General features: G+C 42.1%; 1 protein-coding gene across 1 annotated transcript; it reads right to left on the reverse strand.

Annotated features, from left to right (window-relative positions):
• Positions 1 to 10,398: 10,398 nt before the first annotated feature.
• On the reverse strand, positions 10,399 to 14,064 carry KLHL31 (kelch like family member 31). The gene is made up of 2 exons (XM_029244474.1): positions 12,873 to 14,064; positions 10,399 to 11,156 (listed from the first exon to the last, which is right to left on the reverse strand). Exons 1-2 carry the CDS (start codon positions 14,042 to 14,044, stop codon positions 10,424 to 10,426), a joined length of 1,905 nt encoding a protein of 634 aa, XP_029100307.1. The 5' UTR covers positions 14,045 to 14,064; the 3' UTR covers positions 10,399 to 10,423.
• Positions 14,065 to 14,500: the final 436 nt, after the last annotated feature.

Consider the following 14,500-nt stretch of genomic DNA (forward strand, 5'->3'; position numbering starts at 1 on the left):
GATGGTATCTTCTCATTTGTGTCCTCCATGGTGGAGAGGGAGGGCTAACTCTTCCTCTTCTTACAAGGACAGTAATCCCATCATAGGGCTCCACCCTTATGACCTAATGACCCCCCAAAGGCCCCCACTTTCAAATACCATCACATTAGGGCTTCAACATATGAATTTTGAGGGGAAACATTCAGTCTATAACAATATAACTATGTTTATATAAATAACTATATATAGGACTAGTTTCAGCATTCAGCTGATATTTATTTAGTGATAAGTAGATATAGATCTATCTATAAAATTCAATAAAATCTATATATTCATATATGTACACATTATTTGATAGAATATATATAAGTGTATAAACATAGTCTATAATTATATATAATTATATATTATTATACTATATTATATTACTTATAGTAAGCACTAAATAAACACTTACCAGCTAACCGCTGAAACTAGTCCTAACCTGCTTTTAAAGATTTGGCGATTATAGAGAGAAAGTATGCAATTAAAAAAAAATTAATGGAGAAATAACTATAGAAATATTATCAATCTTCTGAGAAATTTAAAAATAAATAGGTAGGGACTTTCCTGGTGGCAGAGTGGTTAAGAATCTGCCTGCCAATGCAGGGGACACGGGTTCAAGCCCTGGTCCAGGAAGATCCCACACGCCACAGAACAACTAAGCCTGTGCACCACAACTACTGAAGCCCACACGCCTGGAGCCCGTGCTCCGCAACAAGAGAAGCCACCACAAAGAGGAAGCCTGCTCACAGCAACAAAGACCCAACGCAGCCAAAAAAAAAAAAAAAAAAAAAAAGGTAAATATAGAGTAAGGCTTGGTTGGATAATTCCTTTAGCCTGTGATGTTTCTCAGCAATGGAATTCTTGGCTTCCAGCTAGTTTGGAGGAGTCCTCGTTGTCATGGTCGTGTACTTTATTGTGCTCCCCTCTTCTTGGGGCAAGGGAAAGTGCTTTGAATATAGTAGACGTGCAATAACTATTGATTAAATAAATGATATTGGAATAGGAATCTAGCAAGTGGTAAGTCATGATGGTTTTGCTATTTCATTCATTCACTCATTTATTTACTCAACACAAAGTACTTATCCCCTGCTGCACATCAGGCATCGTTCTAGACACTGGACATTTATGGCGGTGAATAAGACAGACAAGTTCCTCGCTCTGAAGGAACATATTCTAAAAAGAGTGGCAGAGCATCAACAAACCAGTGAAAAAATATCTAGAAGTGGTAGCTGTGGTGTGGTGGTATGAGTCTAGGGAGAGCTGGATTCCAGGCGGTGTGGGGAGAGGCCACCTGGCAGGAGCTGCAGGCTCAGAATTATAGCCACGGCCAGGAAAGGACAGGAGAGAAATACCCCAGCCACTCTCTTCTGGCCTCTGACCTCTCTGAGGTCTCCTATTGGATAAATACAACCTCTTGGCTGAAGAATCTGAGTCTGGATGATGCAATCCCTGGGGGTCAGACTCCCGGAGCACAGAGCAGGGCAGAGAAAGAGCATGATCAGGGGCCAAATGTAGTCAATTAGAAAGATTTTACCACGTCTGAGCACGTTGAGGGCAGGCTCTAAGTTGGGTTTACTTTTCTCTTCCCCATAGGACCAAGGAACACAAAACTTGGCAAGAAACACATGCTTATTAATTTCATTGTGCTTCAGAAATAGAAATATAGATCAATGGAACAGGATAGAAAGCCCAGAGATAAATCCACGCACCTATGGTCAACTAATCTATGACAAAGGAGGCAAGGATATACAATGGAGAAAAGATGGTCTCTTCAATAAGTGGTTCTGGGAAAACTGGACAGCTACATGTAAAAGAATGAAATTGAACATTCCCTAACACCATACACAAAAATAAACTCAAAATGGATTAGAGACCTAAATGTAAGACTGGACACTATAAAATTCTTAGAGGAAAACATAGGCAGGACACTCTATGACATAAGTCACAGCAAGATCCTTTTTGACCCACCTGTTAGAGTAAGGGAAATAAAAACAAAAATAAACAACTGGGACCTAATGAAACTTAAAAGCTTTTGCACAACAAAGGAAACTATAAACAAGACGAAAAGACAACCCTCAGAATGGGAGAAAATATTTGCAAATGAAGCAACTGACAAAATATTAATCTCCAAAATATACAAGCAGCTCATGCAGCTCAATATCAAAAAGCAAACAACTCTGGTGGCGCAGTGGTTGAGAGTCCACCTGCCGATGCAGGGGACATGGGATCGTGCCCCGGTCCGGGAGGATCCCACATGCCGCGGAGCGGCTGGGCCCGTGCGCCATGGCCACTGAACCTGTGCGTCCGGAGCCTGTGCTCCGCAGCAGGAGAGGCCACAGCAGTGAGAGGCCTGCGTACCGCAAAAACAAAAAACAAACCCAAAAACCAAACAACCCAATCCAAAAATGGGCAGAAGACCTAAACAGACATTTCTCCCAAGAAGACATACAGATGGCCAAGAGGCACATGAAAAGCTGCTCGACATCACTAATCATTAGAGAAATGCAAATCAAAACTACAATGAGGTATCACCTCACACCAGTTAGAATGGGCATCATCAGAAAATCTACAAGCAACAAATGCTGGAGAGGGTGTGGAGAAAAGGGAACCCTCTTGCACTGTTGGTGGGAATGTAAATTGATACAGCCACTATAGAGAACAGTATGGAGGTTCCTTAAAAAACTAAAAAAAGGGCTTCCCTGGTGGCACAGTGGTTGAGAGTCCGCCTGCCAATGCAGGGGACACGGGTTCGTGCCCCGGTCCGGGAAGATCCCACATGCCGTGGAGCGGCTGGGCCCGTGAGCCATGGCCACTGAGCCTGTGCGTCCAGAGCCTGTGCTCCGCAACGGGAGAGGCCACAACAGTGAGAGGCCCGCATACCGCAAAACAAAACAAAAAAAACAAAAAAAAAACTAATAAAAGAATTACCATATGACCCAGCAATCCCACTACTGGGCATATACCCAGAGAAAACCATAATTTAAAAAGACACATGCACCCCAATGTTCATTGCAGCACTATTTACAATAGCCAGGTCATGGAAGCAACCTAAGCGCCCATCGACAGACGAATGGATAAAGAAGATGTGGTACATATATGCAATGGAATATTATTCAGCCATAAAAAGGAACAAAATTGGGTCATTTGTAGAGACATGGATGGATCTAGAGACTGTCATACAGAGTGAAGTAAGTCAGAAAGAGAAAAACAAATGTCGTATATTAATGCATATATGTGGAACGTAGAAAAATGGTACAGATGAGCAGGTTTGCAGGGCAGAAATAGAGACACATATGTAGAGAACAAACGTATGGACACCAAGGGGGGAAGGTGGCAGGGGGATAGTGGTGTGATGAATTGGGAGTTTGGGACTGACATATATACACTAATATGTATAAAATGGATAACTAATAAGAACCTGCTGTATAAAAAAATAAATAAAATAAAATTCAAAAAAAATTTAATTGTGCTTTGTATGGTTGGCTCTGCCTGATCTAAATGTGTGTTTCAGGCATCGGTCACCCCATGGGGGTTCTGGTTCCTCACTCTCCCTGGGGGAACACAGCATCATGTTCACGATGTATTACAGCAATGTGCCTGGTGCACAGTTAGGCCAGTGAACATTTGCTAAACAAGGATTCTTTTTGCATGAAGAATTTTCTTTGTTACCCATATGCAGAATTGTGATAGAATAAAACACTTCTCAACTTCAAGCCTGGAATAAATGGAAAAGTTTCATAAAGGTTAGGGAAGAAAACCTGGGGGGCAGACTATAATCATTTCAATTTCCTTCTCCCTCTGTCCCTGAGGAATCCTCTCTTGCTGTGGTGATTAAGAATCGATGCATGGAGGGGAGAGAGATAAATTAGCAGTTTAGGATTAGCAGATACACACTACTATATATAAAATAGATAACAACAAAGACCTACTGTATAACACAGGGAACTATATTCAATATCTTATGATAACCTATGTTGGAAAAGAATCTGAAAAAGAATATATATATTTTTATGTATGCATATATATATGTATAACTGAATTACTTTGCTACACCTGAAACTAACACAAAAAGGAAAAAAAAAGAAGAATCGATGCATGTATTCCCTCTCTTAGACTCTCCATGACATGCTGTCTTTTCCCAAAACCATTGTGCATTGGGAACCTTCTTGTATGGCTGGAATAAGAGGAATTTAGTCACAGATGTGGACTTTACAGTCCATATTGTCTTAGAAGAGGTAAAATCAAGAAGAGTGTAGAGCATTTCTAGAAGTAGAGGGACAGGGAGACCCAGGGGGGCAGAGGTGTGTGTGTGGGGCTTGTGATATTAGACGAGTTTCCTTGAGTTCATTAGAACCGGATTTATGCAGATACCCAAGGCTTACAGAACCCATTTAATGTATGCTGTAGACCTGTAAGGGCCCTGAATTGAGAAAAGGCTGCAAGAGTTGTCTGGGCTTGTCCTTCAGAAGGGGAAAGGCAAGGTATAACAGGGGAGATGAGTGCAAGACTTATGACCCGGGCAAGGGGTTGGCGGTGGGGGAGAGCCCTGTGTAGTGTGAGCGGATCCCTAGGGGTGTGGTGCAGGAAGGTGGTTCGCTGGGCAAGCTCCTTGCTCCGTGGACAGCCAGGGAGGGAGATGAGAGCTACGGCTTCCAGAATGTAATCCTTCATTGTGCAGAGACAATCCTCGATGAAAATTTTTCTTTTTCCTCCCGGTGTCACATGAAGACATCCTTCCCCAGCTCCCTTGCATCTGGGTAGGGCCGTATGCCTACTTCCGGCCAAAGTGATGCAGATGCAATTGACATAAATCACCTCCATACCTGGCCCACCAAAAATAGACATAAATCACCTCCATACCTGGCCCACCTGCTCAGTTTCCACCTCTCATTGAGGGGGAAAGGTATCCCCAACATGGAAAGAGAATTTCTGAATGTGGAGCCGGTGGTGATAACCTAAACATGAGCACAAAGCAAAGACAGCCAGATAAAGGGCGTCCAAGTTCTCCAATCGTGTCACTGGACACTTCCCTCCTTTGGGTACGTGTTGAAATGCTTGGGAAGGGGGTGCAGTGGGAGAAATGTTTGTTAGTATAATCAAGGTCTTGCTTCTTCCATTTTGGTATATCACCCCTTCTGGGCTAAATAATGGTAATTTACAAGGGCCTCCTTTTTGAAGATTGCAATCACTTCTATAGCCATGATTGAACAACAAGGCAAAGTCCGAATGGGAGGTCAGTATGAGTCAGCCTGACTTTATAAGGCATTTCTCTGAAAGGGATAAGGAAAGAAGACCCATAGGATCTTTAGGCTAACCTGAGGCTAATGTGCCTGTCCAAAGGTTCAGGAAAAGTGCCTCCTCTTCCGCGCCACTCCCTAAAGAGCAGGTTTGGTTTGAAACTGGGTGGAAGGTTGGTGCTGGCATAAGGAGTAATGCGTCTGATACCCAGGTTCATAGACCAGCCTGCAAATGTGGCTAGAAAGGAAAGCAAAGGGGCTGAGCAGGTGTTTCCAGAGTCACGGGTTGGATCTCTCTCCCTCAAGGCCTGTTCCCTTTCCTGAAATGGACCTTCACTGCACTTCCATACCACCTTGATGGAGGAAAGCCGAGAGGAGTGTTCGAATGTCTTTTCACCTCTAGTCTTTCTACCAAGCTTGCCAAGTACAGCATGTGCAAAATGGTTGTTCCTTTGACACACAAGGGAATTATTTCAGTGGGATGAAATAGCTTCATGTATGTTATGAGTTGGATAGATGGTATGTGAATGCGGGGGCGGGGGGTGGTGCTAACCTGTAGGGAAGCTTGGAATTCTGTGAGAGTTCAAAGAAAACACAAAGAAACTCTGGGGCCCCTGGCTGGGATGCTCAAAACTGGGAACACGGCTTCTGTTTCGGTTTGGAGGCCAATCCACTCTCTTTACATGGTCACACAGCTTGGAGAGCCTTAAGAACAAGTATTTCTGCCGTTTAGAATTTTCTAGAAATGACCAAGATGGTTTCAACTGAGTTTTAATACTTTACTGCTAACTCAGATCAAAGGTTGAGCATCTCATGTTTGTTCCATATCATTTGCTCATCTGGACGGTGAGGTGGAAAAGAAAGGCTGTGAGGGCTGGTCTGCATAACAACACAATTTCATTTCCTAAAAAGTGGTTTTGTTGTAAATGATGATGAACCCGAGTGTGCGCCAGGCTGGCTGTGGTCAGGGTGGAACTGAGATGAGAAGCCACACTTAATCCATGACTTCTACATGGTCAGGACTGAGAGACAGACCTAGGCTTCTGTCTGAGTTACAGAGCAAGTCACTGGTGACGCTTTATCCCTTTTTATTTTTCACTAGTCTTCAAGTTATTGGAACAGCTTTTCAGTTATTTGTCGTTTCCTTTTTTTGTTGTGTTTTGTTGAGCTGAGTCATCAGGAAAACTAAATAGAGAAAAAAAGAGAAAGAAACCAACACCGCAACCATCACAGAAAGAACACTTCAAAACTACCCATATCTGATCACTGACAAAGCGCTTATTGAATGCAGCTTTATTGATAGAGAGGAGTTACAAACACGACATACCTTTTAGTTTGTTGTTCCTTATAGAGTACAAGAATGTCTTAAGCAAACAAAGAAATTTTGGGCCAAAATTTGCTAAATAATACAAAGATTTTTAGGAGTATTCAAGACAAGTATTTTATTTCAAGTTCCCTGAGAGGGACATTTAAATGGTCTTGACCCTCTCAATGTGCTGGAGGGTAAATTGTTAATATTTTAGAATCTTTAATTCTCATAATTACCATGGAGGAGTGTTTAGGAAACTAGTCTATAGTTTTTAAAATATGAAAAGAAATACCGAAAAATAATTCCTTTGAATGCTGCCTTGTGCTAGAGAATATATCCAACAGTGGCTGGGGTGGGAATCTAGCTCATTCAGAGAAGAGTCATTCAGAGTGGATGACATAAATTCACTTCTTTGTAACTCAGGGAAAACATTAATTAAATGAAGTGATTTTAGTTTCTTTTATCTAGTAACTTTGTTGAATTCGGAAGCTATCTGGCCAGGATAACCAGCAAAATGTGGACCTCTTAACACTTACATATTTCCAAGCAAACCTCTATCTACATGCATGTTTGTAAAACACACTTACTATAATTGCTCCTCTGCCTTAAGTCACAGACCCAGTCAGTACATTCTCTCATTCTTCTTACCTCAATTATACCTCCTCACTCATAACAGTCCACTACCATCTAATCCTTGTTTAGAATTATATTCATCTGTACCATCCCTGACCTCCTTATTCATAACCATTCTTACAACATAGGAAGTAAAAATAAAACTCATCCAATGCCACTGAAAGCAACTAGTGCAGGAGGGTTAACAACTTGGCACCAAGAACCTAACCAAAAACGGACAGACTACAGGCTGGCTCCCTGGAAAGTTTTATGTCGGGTCTCTGGCCCACTCCGAAAAGAGAGTTTGAGTTTTATTATTTCAGCTGCTGGGTAACCTGCTATTTCTCTGATACATTGAACCAATGCTTTTATTTCATCACAGGACTCTGGTATTAAAAAAATAACAAGTCCTCTGCTTTCGGAAAAATAAAAGGAGGTATCGGCTTGGCTCCTAAGACTTGGGAGTGTGACTGAATGTAAGCTTACAACGTAATGAAAATGAAGTAATTTTCCAGTTGGAAAACTTGGGGAAGTCGTCAAGTTTTCTAGAGGTGCCTGCTTCAGTAGTTGGGTTAAAGAGTGTGTTTCACTGACACGTGGAAGATGACAGGCATTATTTTGATGCTGCATATTTTCATGTCTTTCAGTAGTCTGTGCAGGATGTTCCAGGAGGTAAAACCTTCACCCACCCTTAGGTTCCATGCTCCCTTCCAATTTGTTATGTCAGAAATTCTGGAATTCCAAATTCCTATTGGTCTTTGTTTATTGACCTAATGGTTGAAGCAAGAGATACAGCAGCAATGCACCCAGGAACCTGGGTAGCCCCAATATTTGTATACTGTGAGTCTTCAGATAACCAATGTAGAAACTACGTTAAATGGTCATTTCAAATGCTCTATCCATTCTAACACATCTCCAGGGTCACCTCTAGAAAGCCACTGCCGAGTTTTTGTGCACCGTATTTTACAAAGCTCTGATAGATGAAAAATCCTCTAGTTTCAGCATCTTTCCTCATTCATCCATGATAAAATATTACAGTTGATTGATTCTTATTTCATTCCAGCCTTAAGCCCCCCACTTATACTTCTAGGATCTCAATGGGAGATACATCTCTTGGTGAGCATCAAGAGATTATGTCTATTTGCCCACTTATGACCTGTAATCCATAATACATCACCTTTTGTCTCTCAAAATTAATGGTATGCTATAGGCTTCTCGATTGTATGAAAATATATGTTTATACCAAACTAAAAGATGTTACAGTCACCCTCATATAGGCTTTGGAAGTTGTGTCCTAAACAACTTATTACAAATGAAAAGCTAATTTTACCCAGGTGCTGCACGGACAAAAGTCTATCTATAGGTTGTACATTGTGACTTAAGAGCTCAGTGATATAACCAGCTCCATACACTGGTTTCTCACACAGGTTTATTTTTCAGCCTGGGCCAATAAAGAATCAAGGAGCAGATCTGCTCTGTACTTGGAGAAGCTCCTCCTGCCCTGTGTGGGGTTAGGAAACAGCCCAGTGTTTTTACATTAATAACGTTTTGTTCTCAACCCGCAATGTTCTAGCCTTTACCCGAGTGTTACCATTAAATACCCAGAGATTGAACTTTCCATAAGGGGCGATGATATAAAATTGTTCCACAAAGTGTACTACTATATGAACCATTTTCACAGTTCGAATAAAATATTTTCAATATAAATATTGTAACTCTAGCCATAACCTATCTACACACAGTGGGAGAGGACAGGGTTCATGAAAACCCGGTTATACTGTCATAGATGTCATGTTTCACCATTTAAATAGCTTGTCTTATTTCTCAAAATCCATTTGCATATAACCCATAATTTATAGGCCCTTCCTCTCCAAAACAAGTGAACTATCAAAGAATAAAAGGATAAATTAGAAGAAAGGAAAATATGTATCATTTACTGCCATGATTCCCTTGCTTCCAAACTTGGCGAACATATAAGAAAAATGATATGGAGCTGATATAGTTTAATTTGCAAAGCTAATTTGGAGCAGATGAAATTTTAAAAATATATAATCAAATGGGCATATATTATCTTAACATTTCTATAGAAAATGAACGTGTTAGATTTTTAATTAAGAAATCAGGATTGAAATCAATTGGTAAACAATAGAATTTACCAACAGGGGGACCCATTCATCCTGCTATTGCCAAATCCAGGAATTCCAAATGTTTCCTTCATTCTCACTCATCTAAAAGACTGGAAGAAATCAAATTATTGTTATTGGTTGCATAACCTTCAGGCTGCATATGCTATACGTTAAGGATCCTTACAGACAGAGTTTTATTTGGTGTTCTTCTGGGGACTTACATGAAGGTCAAGGTTGCCTTTAACCATCTTGATGTAGTGTTTAGGGTGAGAGTACTACTTGCAATTCTTTTAATGGGGGACCAAAGTAAAATGTGAATACTTCTAGGAGAAACAACAAAATGGTTTAAATTTGCCTATAAATTAGATGACTGATGTCAGTTCCTTCTTTGAGAGAAGGATTTTATGATAGGAAATACTTTTGGGGGCCTGAGGCAGGGAGGAGGGTATCACCGCTAAACCAAAGGCATCAACCTGTCAGCCCCAGGGTGGAATCCCTGTTACTTTCCCGTCAGTATTTGTCTTAAGCTTTATGATTTTCTCCTGGGATGCCTTTCGAAATCCTTTACTCAGGCATGTATAGGTAAAGAAACTGCATAGAAACACAGAATTAAATCTTAAGTCCTTATGGATGTAGATTGATTTCCATTTAAAAATGAAGCCTATAAAGGAATATTTTAAACTTCCTAAAGAAAAAAAAGAGAAAGGAAAATAAACTTTTGTACGAGAAATCTCTTACTCACACAGGCTTCGTGTGTATTAAAGTGCAGAAGCACAATCTCAAATGTGGGTGTAACCGCTCTATGTTTAGAAAGGATGCCGCGATGGAAGTGCCCACCGCGAGTTCTGTCTGCCACCCAGTGGCCGCTGAAATTAATGGCTTCTTTCCTTTGTTGGCTCCGGCTCTGTATTTTGCTTAAAAAAGAAAAAAAAAAAAAAAAAATCGACAGAGAGGTAGATGATGCCACACCAGCAACTGAAAACCACCAAGGCAGATGCCTCGATGGATCTGAAAAGACTTCCCTGTAGTAAATGTTAGATAGTTTCCTTTCCTTTAGCTCACTGCTGAACCGCGATGCCTATCTTCTCTCCCCGCGAGCCCGCGGCTCCCCAGGTTCAGATGCTGACGGGCACGGAGGACACCGAGCTGGCGCGGGACTCTCGGGTCACGTGATTGGGCATGGCCAGGGTGCAGCACGACACGCCTACGGTGGCCTCGGGCAGTTCGTCGTCCTCCGTCCACTCATTGAGCTCGGGGCTGAAGCACTGGATGCACTTCTTGTACTTCCTCTCGCCCTCGTTCCAGCCGCCCAGCAGGTAGGCGCGGCCGTGCAGCGTCGAGGCGCCCGCCGTGCTCACGCCCACGGGCAACGGCGCCGCGTAGCTCCACTGGCCGGTGGCCGGGCTGAAGCTCTCCACGGTTAGCACGTCCACGCGCTCGCCGCGCGGCCCCAGCTGGCTGCCGCCCATCACGTACACGCGCTCGCCCAGCGCCACCGTGCAATGCCAGCCCCGCGGCGTGCTGAGCGCCGGCAGCTCCTGCCACGCATCGCGGGCCGGGTCGTAGGCGCACACGGAGCGCGAGTAGGCGCCGCCGATGTAGCCGCCGGTCACCAGCACGCGGCCGTCGGCCACCGCGCTGGCGTGGCAACAGCGCGCCACCTCCAGGGGCGCCTTGGGCTGCCACTGGTTGGCGGACGGCACGTAGCACTCGAGCGAGGCCAGGCTGCCCTCGGCGTTGCGGCCGCCCACGGCGTACAGGAGCCCGTTGAACACGCTCAGGCTGAAGTGCGTCCTCTTCTGGTTCATGCTGGCCAGGTGGATCCAGGTGTTGAAGCGGGGATCGTATCTGGAAGTGGTAGAGCAAGTGTGACAGCCTTGTGGGCGGCAGCCGGGGAACCCAGCTGACGCCGCCAACCAGGACGTGGGAGGCTCGACACTATCCTTGCGAGGAGGCTGGGGACCCATCGCAGCTCCTCGCCTGGAGGCTGCTAATCCTCTCTCAACCAGTAAAAAAGTGTGACCCTTGGGAAAGGCAGGGCAGGCATAGGTGACTCCCCCTCCTCCCGTTTATAAAAGCAGCTACCGGGAGACCACCCCGCTGAGACCAACCTCCAGTCCTCTTTCCTTCATATTCAAATCCATCATCCCGTAGGATTTAGGGGATGCGCACGTGGAGGAAGTGTGGAAGCTGGGTGGAATTTGTGGAATCAGAGAAGGGAATATGGCCACATTAAAGTCAATTCCACATATCTTCAGACACCAGCCACCCCTAGCTCATTCTCATGGCTTAATCAAGAAAGTTGACTGAGTTCCTACATTCTCACAAACCCCTTCTTGTTCACACACCTCTCTTGGCATTGCCGCTGTAAAGCTAAGTCACTGAGTCTTCTGTCATCTGTTTATAATGAGAACAATAGAACTCATGTCCCAGTGCATCAACAAAGCCTTAACTTTTGATGCTTCTCTATTTTCTAGCACTTATTAGTAGGTCTGACTTTTTAGTGTAGGGGTATATTTTTTTCAGTGTTCAGCATTACAATTATTATACCATAAGCACTGAAGTCAATACCTCAAAAACAGTGACTTGAGTACAAGTAGTCATCAGCAGGAGGAAAATAAGGCACCCATAGTAAACTAACACTTTCCATAGTTCCAAGTATTGTAAACACAGAACTGACTCTGTTTGATGTTCATTCATATTTGTCTCATTTCACCTCCAAATCAAAACTTAACCATAGCTATAAATTAAGGGCTAAAAATCAATTGTTTGGATTCGTTTAAATGACACACATGTACATATAATGAAACAATAAAGAATATTTTTTATGATTTACTAGATGAATTTTCAGATCTTGTTCATTAGTTATGTTTGCCTTTGAACCACTACCATGATAGAAGCATGACTTTCTGAACATTTCATGTATATGGAGGTTTAATTTTTTATTATAAATATACAAAAATAATATGCATTTGAATTCCACTTTCTGCAGGATTTATCATGCTTTTACTCTTGTTTACATGTATCAAAAATATTGATGGTATTCAGTCTTTAAAGAAATATTTAAAATTAATTAGCTGCCACATTTTTAATGATCTCATTCTAGTTGCCAGTTATAAATCTGAAGTCATCAGTAACAGTCCACTTAAAAAGAAATTTTGTATCATTTTAATCTTTCTTACCACTTAATGTTAAAAACTAAATTTGCACCCAGTTTCTTTCAAAAAGGCAGGGTATTGTGGAGAGCACCCTGACCAGAAATGAGAAAATGTGAATTCTACTTACTAGTGGTGTCACTTCTCTGGGTGTCAAATTTCTCACATGTAAAATCAGAATCATCATATCTTCCGTGCTCGCTTCATTGGCTTATTTGGAAAATTATAATGCATAATATATGTGAGTGCACTTTATATAATGTGAAGTGTTAAATATACGTAATGTGGCATTATTATTATTATTGATTTACTGAGCCAATGAATTAAGCTAATGATTAATTTCATTCTATGTCAGGGAAATTTCCTCATAACATTGAACGATTTCTATTCCTAATAAAAGAGCAAGTACCTGCAGAAATTGCTGACTGCATGCTTGGCTTGATTTCTTGCATCATTCTGGTCTTCACCACCGGCCACATAAAGAAATCCATCCATCACAGCCACACACTGATTAAAACTCTTGGCTGGCATCTCTGTAAGCTTGCTCCATCCATTTTCAGGGTCTCTATACAAGACGTCTCTGCTAAGGGACTTCTCAGTAAGGCCTGGACGGCCCCCCACAGTGACAAGCACACGACAGCCCCCTCGGATTCTCGTGCGTCTAGACTGCAATGTGTTCTGATGATAGGGAAGTAAGTGGTAGTTCATAGCATCTACAAGAAGCTTGTGACAATCAGCATCTTGCATCATTCTCGGTACTGACTGAACATAACTGACCAGGTCTTGCGCAGAGATGGTACCAAAGCGAATATTGCTCAAAAGATCGGCAGCATATTTCACTCTCTTTTGGTCAAATTCTAACCATTTCATTGCAATCTGGAATGCTACTATTTCAGAAGGCAACTGTAAGTCATCATCCATAAGAAGTTCATTAATTTGCTCAAATGTAAGTTTCATAAACTGATCTGATTCTGCAAATTCAAGGAAGTTATCCCGGATAAATTTTTGGGCTGCTGCCTTTGCATTTCTCAGGGAGTATGTTTCGGCAATGTTAGCAATGTACATGCAATTCTCAACACTCATTTCTTGTATCAGAAAGTCACTGCACATCTTGACAAGGGTATGGATCTGAAGATAAACAGCAGCAGAAATAATGCTTCCTATGGTATACAAGGAGAGAGTGAGCTTTCCAGTGTAGGCGTATGCAATGACCGTGGCCAGGCCCAGCGGTGTGATATCACTGAGATCCACCCTTTGGGTAGAGGGGTCTTTTTTTAGGATGTTGTAAAAGTACTCACTGCAAGAAGCCATCACTGACTTGTGAACGTCAAAGGATTTTGTTTTGGTGCCGATGACTAAGTCGCAAAGGAAGCTCTCCTGCCTCATTTTACTTAAACCTTCCAAGAGGTTGGGGCCGTAAGAAGCATCTGTTAATTCAGAAGAGATGCAGCTAAGGCCATTGCCTCCCTCCAGGAGCCCATTCAAAGCGTTGAGTTTGTTGAGGGGGCTGTCTTCTACAATGATGGTCATCTCATTGATGTTGCCTTTGTTCTTTCTGACAGTCTTCTTTTTGGGGGCCATGGTGGCAAACACACTGTCACAGGCAAGAACTTGCTAAAAAAAAAAAAAAAAAGACACGGTTTTATTTTAATTGTGCATTAAACTTTGAAATGCTACATTGAGAAACTTTCCTTTTTTTAATAAGATAGTAGTTTTTTAATGGCATAACGTAGATTGATTAAAGTCTCAAAACTAGATTTAAAGACTTACATTAAACTAGATGCACATCTTATTCACCGTTTACTTCAGCATCGATCATTGTAGACAATTCTAGAAACATTTATATTATCAAATGAGACCTCTCAATAGCTATATGGCCAAGTAATTTTATGTAGCAGAAATGACCCAATATTCTCTGATCTACCTGTACAGTTATTATGGAATAGTAGTTAAACGTCTTTTTAAGGGCTTAGTTTATGTTCAGGAAAAAGTGAATGACAACTACCCTGAAGTTTTTCTCTCTCAATAAAATATTAT

The sequence above is a fragment of the Monodon monoceros genome, unplaced genomic scaffold, assembly GCF_005190385.1.
Source record: "Monodon monoceros isolate NGI ecotype Baffin Bay Population unplaced genomic scaffold, NGI_Narwhal_1 Super_Scaffold_3, whole genome shotgun sequence".
In the NCBI taxonomy this organism is placed as follows: Eukaryota; Metazoa; Chordata; class Mammalia; order Artiodactyla; family Monodontidae; genus Monodon; species Monodon monoceros.